General features: G+C 38.6%; 1 protein-coding gene across 1 annotated transcript in view; it reads left to right on the forward strand.

The window, feature by feature from the left end:
* The window catches only part of LOC106877853 (GPI inositol-deacylase), a 51754-nt gene that overhangs the window by 19918 nt on the left and 22950 nt on the right, over window positions 1-8886 (forward strand). Inside the window, exons 12-17 of the mRNA XM_052976513.1 lie at window positions 1140-1206; window positions 3599-3763; window positions 4003-4077; window positions 6515-6567; window positions 6942-7005; window positions 7742-7816. Coding sequence (XP_052832473.1) covers window positions 1140-1206; window positions 3599-3763; window positions 4003-4077; window positions 6515-6567; window positions 6942-7005; window positions 7742-7816 — 499 coding nt within the window. The remainder of the gene's footprint in view (window positions 1-1139; window positions 1207-3598; window positions 3764-4002; window positions 4078-6514; window positions 6568-6941; window positions 7006-7741; window positions 7817-8886) is intronic.

Consider the following 8886-nt stretch of genomic DNA (forward strand, 5'->3'; position numbering starts at 1 on the left):
ACCACCACCACATAAGCTCTGGATGAGGAAACCTTTAATGAAAGGCATTCTAGCTGTGACAATTCTGTTTCCAACCTCAAGGTTCTGGTTCAGTCTCGTTGCATGGCACCTTGGACAGGTGTCTTTTAATATTGCCTCGCACCAAGCAAAGCTTTGTGCATGAACTTGGTAAACAGAAGCTGAAAGAAGCCAGTTGTGCATATATATGTCTATGTGTGTGTATGTGTGTGTGTCTGTGTTTCCTCCACCACCACCACCATCACCACCACTAGACAATCAATGTTGGTGTATTTGCATCCTTGTAACTTGGTGGATCGCCAAAAGAAACCGATGGTAAAAGTACCAGGCTTAACAAAAATTAAGTATTGGGGTCAATTGATTTGACTAAAAATTCTTCAAGCTGATACCCCAGCATGGCCGCAGTCTAAAGACTGAAACAAAAGCCAAAAACGATACACACGCATGCACGTGCAGGAAAATAGGAAAAGAAAGCAACAGAACGAGTCTTCCTGCAAACCACTATTGTCCATATTGTGATTTCTCAGCTAGGTCATGTTCTGGTTTAATAGGTCATGCTCATATCAACATTGCTTTTGGTGGCCTGAGGACTCTCAGGAGAAGTGACCAGCCGAAGTGGATGAATTGTAAACATTGGTGAATGGTAGTAATAGTAGTGTGTGTGTCTTGTTGATTGTCTGTTTGGTTGGATTTTTTTCTGCCTTCTCACTGAATACTCATATGCCATCTTTGACAGGAGAGTCCGTCATATATATATATATATATATATATATACATATTATTTATAAGAGCTCCAACTCTGTCTGTTTATTATGTTTTATTTATATTATAAAATTAATGTGGGATATAGAATATGGAATATATAATATAAATAGTAAAATGAAATGAAGTATTGAATGTCTTATTGAATATATGAAATATTGAGTATTAAATATATAAGGGCTAGTATACTTTCATGCCTCATGGCATTCATCAAGGTCCCGTCTGACAGATGTACTGACACATATATATATATGTGTGTGTGTGTGTGTATTGTTTTCTAATGAAAAGACCCCCACCCTTGTTTCCTTTATTCCACATTGTAATAACTTTGTATGTTTTTTTTTCCATTCCATGTCCAGGTGTCGTCAAATTGTATTAATCATAAACCGTGCCTTATTTGACATGGTGGACCGAAATACCAAACAGGTTTGTTATGATATTTTAGTTCCTTTTTTTGTTTTTGTTCTGTTAGTATTTAATTAGTAAGATCTGTAGCAGAAATAGTGCTTTTCCTTTTAGAACCTCTTAGAATTGTGGTTCTCAACTGGGGTACATATACACAAAATATTAAAATTTTTTTATACAATTCATTAAAATATTTAATCATAAAAATATAGTAGTTTGTTTTTGATATATATTTAATGGTTATGGAGGTCCATAGCTCAGTGGTTAAGTGCATGGCTCAGTAGTTAGAGCATTGGGCTCACAATCATGAGGTAGTGAGTTTGATTCCAAGACCAGGCTGTGTGTTGTGTTCTTGAGCAAGACACTTTGTTTCATGTTGTTCCAATGTCACTGGTACCAAGCTGTATCAGCCTTTGCCTTTCACTTGGATAACATCAGTGGTGTGGAGAGGGGAGGCTGGTATGCATGGGTGGTATGTTGGTCTTCAGTAAACAACCTTGTCTAGACTTGCACTTTGGAGGGTAATTTTATAGGTGCATGGTAAAATGGGTCTTTACCCTTTATGGAGGTCCAGTTGAATAAAATAGAAATCAAAGTGGTGCATAGGCAAAAATAGTTAAAAACGACTGTCTTAGAGTAAGAATAACTTGGTGGCTTTAAATTCTTGAATATTGGTTGTTGACTGGAACAATGGAATTCTAATGCTGATAGCACTTAATCTTTCTACGTTGTGGTATCCACTTACAGCATTTGTGATGCTGCAACTCACCTCTACTGTATCTGACCCTTAGTGTTACTAACCCCATCCATCATTACTAAATTTTTTTTTCTCCCATCCTTTCTTCCCGGATCTGCTGCCTTGTGGAATTCCACTTTTATCCCACATTTTCCAACCAACAAAACATTATTCTACACCAGTCTACAAAAACCTGCCAATTTCTGGGGCGCTGCCTGGCTTTCTCTGATTAATAAAATAACCTACCAATATAATTAGCAATGTGTCTCCGTCTTTCGCTCGCTCTCTCTCTCTCTCTCTCTTTGTTCTCTGGACGTAGACTTGAAAGACAGTTAACTGCTATGGTCCTCTCATTATGTTTCCATATTTCGTTTAAACACTGACTGTTAGATGAATACCGAGTCGAGACGTACATCATAAATATAACTTTTCATGGATGAATCATAAATTCCTTATGTAACGGTATGTTTTTATTCAATAAACGATAGAAAGGAACAAAGAGGAAAGCCTCTTGAGATATGGTTTGTCACAAATAATTAACTATAAAATCGAACATTTATCACCTGTGGACCGTACAGGTACCCACTAGTTCAGCTATTTCTCTCTCTCACTCACTCTTTCTCTCTCCAAACACACACACAGACACACACACACACACGCACACATACAAACATGCACACACACACACACACTATCATGTGTATCTGTCTGTGCTGTTGGGAATATATTTCCATTTGCACACAGACACACACACATACGCATAAATATATTCTTTTATTTTTTTTTTTATTCTTTTACTTATTTCAGTCATTTTGACTGTGGCCATGCTGGAGCACAATCTTGAAGGATTTTAGCCAAAAAAATTGATTGAAGGATGTATCTTTTAAGCCTAGTACTTATTCTATCAGTCTCTTTTGCTGAACTGCTAAGTTACTGGGGCATAAACATACCGACGCCAAATGTCCAGCAGTGATGGACACACACACACACACACACACACACATACAACGGGCTTCTTTCAGTTTCTGTCTACCAAATCCACTCACAAGGCTTTGGTTGGCCTGAGACTATAGTAGAAGACACTTGCCCAAGGTGCCACACAGTGGGACTGAACCCAGAACCATGTGGTTGAAAAGCTAGCTTCTTACCACACAATCAAGCCTGCACCTATTACTCCTTACTCTTTTACCTGTTTCAGTCATTTGACTGCGGCCATGCTGGAGCACTGCCTTTTAGTTGAGCAAATCGACCGCAGGACATATTCTTTGTAAGCCTAGTACTTATTCTATCGGTCTTTTTTGCTGAACCGTTAAGTTACGGGGACGTAAACACACCAGCATCGGTTGTCAAGCGATGTTGGGGGGACAAACACAGACACACAAACACACACACACACATACATACATATATATATATATACATATATACGACAGGCTTCTTTCAGTTTCCGTCTACCAAATCCACTCACAAGGCGTTGGTCGGCCCGAGGCTATAGCAGAAGACACTTGCCCAAGGTGCCACACAGTGGGACTGAACCCGGAACCATGTGGTTGGTAAGCAAGCTACTTACCACACAGCCACTCCTGCGCCTATAAATATATATTCTTTACATTTTAAGTAAAGCTCACACGTATCAATATATAAAATATACCTGGATAATATTTATAAATCTTGCAGATAACTAATGATGTCGACTTTAGACTGAAGGTGTTCAATACTTATGTCCACAACCATCCTGGTAAAATTGGTCCTATGAGGTCTTGGAAGAAAACGGTCAATGTTGAAGCTAATGCTCCGTGGATTTTGAAAGAAGACACTTCTTTGAGATATTCTGAAGAGAAAGTAAGTTATATTTTAAGAATTTTTGTTTTAATGGTTGTGGAACTGCAAAAAAAAATAATAAATGTCTTATGATAATGAGATGAATGTGATTCTGTTTCTTTTAATATTTTTCTGTGATTTTTACTCTTTTACTTGTTTCAGATGTATATGCAAATCTTTAGATGTATATGTAAATCTGTAGGTGTATATGTAAATCTGTAGATGTATATGTAAATCTGTCTGTTTGGTTTCTCTTGTAGGTTACTAAACTCAAGTATGTGGTGATCCCTGTTGTGACTAAGGATCTGGACCAGTTTATTGCAGTTAGCAATGTGGTGAGTTAATCTTTGTAGTGAATGCTTAGAGTTTCTCTTTTACTATATTTTAATCCATTAGCATTCGGATTATTCTGTAAAATGTGATGCTTATTTTTTCCTGTTATTTTAAACTAATCATGCATTATCTGGCAGCTTTGAGAATTTAGTGGTGTGATTGCGTATTTTTAGAATGACATTATAGGCTAGGTGTGAGAGGCCGAATGTGGCCAGGTTGAACATAAAACAGAATATTTGGGCTGGACATGGCTAAGTTTAAATGCTAAATGGTTAAGTCTGTTTTTTTTCATTGTTGTGAAAGAAATTCTTGTGTCACTGCAAACATCACACAAAGGATGGAATTTCACACAACAAACACTGCTAGATGAGGGAAAATCATAGATTTTGGCACACACCCTCTTTCTTTCTTCCTTCCTTCCTTCCTTCCTTTCTTTTTTCTCTCTCTCATTTACTCAGCTGATCACTCTCTCTCTTTCTCTATCTCTCTCTCATTCACATGCTAAATTTCTGTTTATCTCTCATTCACTCACTCATCTTATCTATATTCTTCCCAACCTCTCATTCATTCTCATTCTTTCATACTCATTCACTCATTCTGCCTCTCTTTTGTTGCTCACACATTCACTCAATCACTTTCCACCTCAGATTTTCCCTCATCCTATCACTCTTTCCCTCTCTCATTCACCCTCTACTTCTCTCTCTTACACTCCTAAGACTGGTTATACAATGGTAACTGGGTGAAGTTCATGCAACTAACACACTAACTGTTATAAGTATATTGTGACTCTGTGTGTGTGTATATATATATATATATATATATATATACTCTCTCTTTTACTCTTTTACTTGTTTCAGTCATTTGACTGTGGCCATTCTGGGGCACCGCCTTTAGTCGAGCAGATCGACCCCAGGACTTATTCTTTGTAAGCCTAGTACTTATTCTATTGGTCTCTTTTTGCCGAACCACTAAGTTACGGGGACGTAAACATACCAGCATTGATTGTCAAGCGAAGTTGGGGGGACAAACACAGACACACAAACATATACACACACAAACATATACACACACACATACATATATACGACGGGCTTCTTTCAGTTTCCGTCTACCAAATCCACTCACAAAGCTTTGGTCGGCCCGAGGCTATAGTAGAAGACACATGTCCAAGGTGCCACGCTGTGGGACTGAACCTGGAACCACGTGGTTAGTAAGCAAGCTACTTACCGCACAGCCACTCCTGCGTGTAATGTGTGTGCAATACATGTTCATTGTATTTGTGCGCTGTGTGTGTGTGTTTGCATTTGTATGTGTTTGAAGGTGTATATAAATGTATAAGCATACCTTTTGCATAAGCCATAATATATGCTTATGTATATTAGTGTGTGTGGGCATACGTATGAGTAAATGTGTTTGTGTTTGCATATGAGTATGTGTTTGTGTATGTGTACACACATGTATACACACACACTCACATAGGTGCAGAGATTGTATGAGATATAATCTCATACAATCTGTTACATTATTGAGTTGTTGGTAATTATATCAGCACCCCCTACCAAGTTAACTTTGTGATGAGGGTTGTAAGAATCCCAGCAGGGCATTAAAAAGCCAACACACACACACACACTCACATAGGTGCAGACATGGCTGCGTGGTAAGAAGTTTGCTTCCTAAGCACATGATTCCAGGTTCAGTCCCATCATGTGGCACCTTGGGCAAGTGTCTTCTATTATAGCCTCAGGCTGACCAAAGTCCAGCTCATTTTTTCCAGCTGAGTGGACTGGAGCGACTTGAAATAAAGTCTCTTGCTCAGAAACACAATGTGCCACTTGGAATCGAACTCATGACCTTATGATTGTGAGCCAAGTACCTTAACCACTAAGCTATGCACCTTCATGGGGTTGGGTGTCTCCTTGTCTTGAAATTTATTATTTTATTATTTCTAATTTTTGTAACCAGTGAATGTATTTCACTGAAATAGTATATCCTTACGGGAGGTAAACAGACTTTTTCAACCAGCTGGTCATGCTACTTCAGGCTGATGACGAGCAAAGACTCAGAAACATGTCCCTGAATGCAGGCTAGGCTGGGTGGAGGAGTTTGTCTCCCCCTTGCAAGGATATGGGCACAAGAAATGTGTCAAGGCCTAATAGGAAGCGGTCCAGCTTCCTAGGGCTAAACAGCAGTAGTATATTCCCTTATTGGGACTGTCACGTTAAGTTGGCAGTATACAACTACTTTATCGCATCACTACTGCTTGAGTCTCTCTGAGAGATTTAGAAATGTATTATTTCTAATATATATATATATATATATATATATATATATAGCCTCCTGATAATTAATCGATATTAATTAATATATGATTAATTACCAGATTTTATAATAATATATATATATATATATATATAAAATTTGTCTTGTGTTCTATTGTAGCACTCTGATTCTTGGATCTGTGGTTGTAACATTCCTGAAGGTAAACAACGTTGGTAAGTAATGGCTTCAATCTGTCACCTGTGTCATCGTTAGTGGCAACATCATTATCGTTATTGTTGCTGCCATTTACTGTCATAGACGTCATCTTTAGATCATCACCTTATCATTATCCTTTCCTACTCACTTTCCTCTTCATCATCATCATCACCACCATCATCATCATCGTCATCATTGTCATCCCCCCCCCCTTTTCTTCATGATCATTATCATTAATACCGTTGTTATTTTCATCATTGTCATCATCGTTATAAACCTCGTCATCTCTCTTCAGGTCTCAATAAACTGTAAATCTGTCATCAGAGTTTCAATTCCTGGTTACACTCATTGTAATCTCTCATTTCTTTTTCTTTAATTTTTTTTATTCTAGTGACACATGCACCAATCTTGCAGACAAGGGACATGCTCTTCCTCCCAGGAATTCCAACAAAAAGGTTTGTTATTTTCATTATTTCTATTGCAATTAACACCTTTTTAAAGAAATTTATTGCTTCCTAACCATGTGGTTCACTTCCACTGCATAGCAGCCTGGGCAAATATTCTCTACTATTGCCCTGGGCCAACCAAATCCTTATGAATGGATTTGGTAGGCAGAATCTGAAAGAAACCCATTGTGTTTACATATGTGGTGTATCAGGGAGATTCTATGTGACACAGAATGTGGCAAAGTTGTCCCTTTGAATTACAAGTTTAGCTCATTTTTTCCAGTTGAGTGAACTGGAACAACGTAAAATAGTGTCTTGTTCAGAAACACAATGTGCTGCTTGGAATTGAACTCCTGACCTTATGATTGTGAGCCAAGTAGCTTAACCACTAAGCCATGTGCCTTCATGAAATATATATGGGGTGAGAGCTGTCTCCTTGCCTTGAAATATTGTGATATTATTAAGGCAGTGAGCTGGCAGAATTGTTAGCACACTGGACGAAATGCTGAGTGGTATTTCACCTGTCACTACGATCTGAGTTCAAATTCCACCAAGGTCGACTTTGTCTTTCATCCTTCCAGGGTTGATGAAATAAGTACCAGTTATGCACTGGGGTTGATGTAATCGACTAGCCCCCACCCTCAAAGTTTCAGGCCCTGTGCCTAAAGTAGAAAGGATTATTATTATTATTATTATTATTATTATTATTATTATTATTATTGTTGTTGTTGTTGATTCATTTCAGTATGTTCTGTATGAAGTTTCTGAATTGGCCGAGTATTCTCACATCGTTCTTTTCATTGTACCAAACCTTCCTCCGGTAAGTCTATTTTATTCCTCCTGGCAGTAAAAAATAAGGGCAACATATTTTCGGCTTACATTCTCTTAAGATAATTTCATCATGTGGTCACCTGGTCATGTGATCATTTGGTGGTTGTTCATTTGTATAGATTTTCTGTATTTGTGTTAAAAAAAAAAGCCTACCATGTTTGATAACATAAAAGATGCACAGGTATATTAGTCGCACCCTGATTTCGGCAGGACATATTCAGAACAAAAAGTTTTAGTGCATTAAAAGCCTGAGTTCAAATCCTACACAAGTACTATTGATTGGTGTGGTTTTATCTCCTTAATTCTACATGTTTCCAAGCCAGTGAGAGTTCAGCAACAACAATAACAAGGAGAAAATAAGTACCAGTAATATACTGGTAATGTGAACGCATGTGGCTTAGTAGTTAGTGGGTGTTGCATTCGTGATTATACGCTTGTGGTTTCACTTCCTGAACTGGGCGATGCACTGTGTCCTTGAGCAAAACGCTTCATTTCATGTTGCACCAGTCCACTCAGCTGACAAAAAGGAGTACCATCCAGTGGTGGCAGATATATATGACACAGAATCTTAGAAACAGACCTTAAAGAGTCTATGGCACCAGGGGAGTCTCAGATCCTTCTTTTGAAAAACTGGGAAATTATAATGGATCTATTTTCCCCTTTTCTTCCCACCTTTTCCACACTTGAGTAAATTTTATTCTTTAACGCTTTGAGCCTCAACTTTGCTTCATCAGGTGCAGTTTCACTTGACTCAGCCCTTGCAGGATGTGGAAGTAGGCAGTCACATCATCATCATCATCATCATCATCATTGTCGTTTAACGTCCGCTTTCCATGCTGGCATGGGTTGGATGATTTGACTGAGGACTGGTGGAACCCGAAGGCGACACCAGGCTCCAATCTGATCTGGCGGAGTTTGTACAGCTGGATGCCCTTCCTAACGCCAACCACTCTGAGAGTGTAGTGGGTGCTTTTACGTGCCACCGGCACGAAGGCCAATCAGGCGGTACTGGCGACGGCCACGCTCAAAATGGTGTATTTTACGTGTCACCTGCACAGG

Source organism: Octopus bimaculoides, chromosome 24 (genome assembly GCF_001194135.2).
Source record: "Octopus bimaculoides isolate UCB-OBI-ISO-001 chromosome 24, ASM119413v2, whole genome shotgun sequence".
In the NCBI taxonomy this organism is placed as follows: domain Eukaryota; kingdom Metazoa; phylum Mollusca; class Cephalopoda; order Octopoda; family Octopodidae; genus Octopus; species Octopus bimaculoides.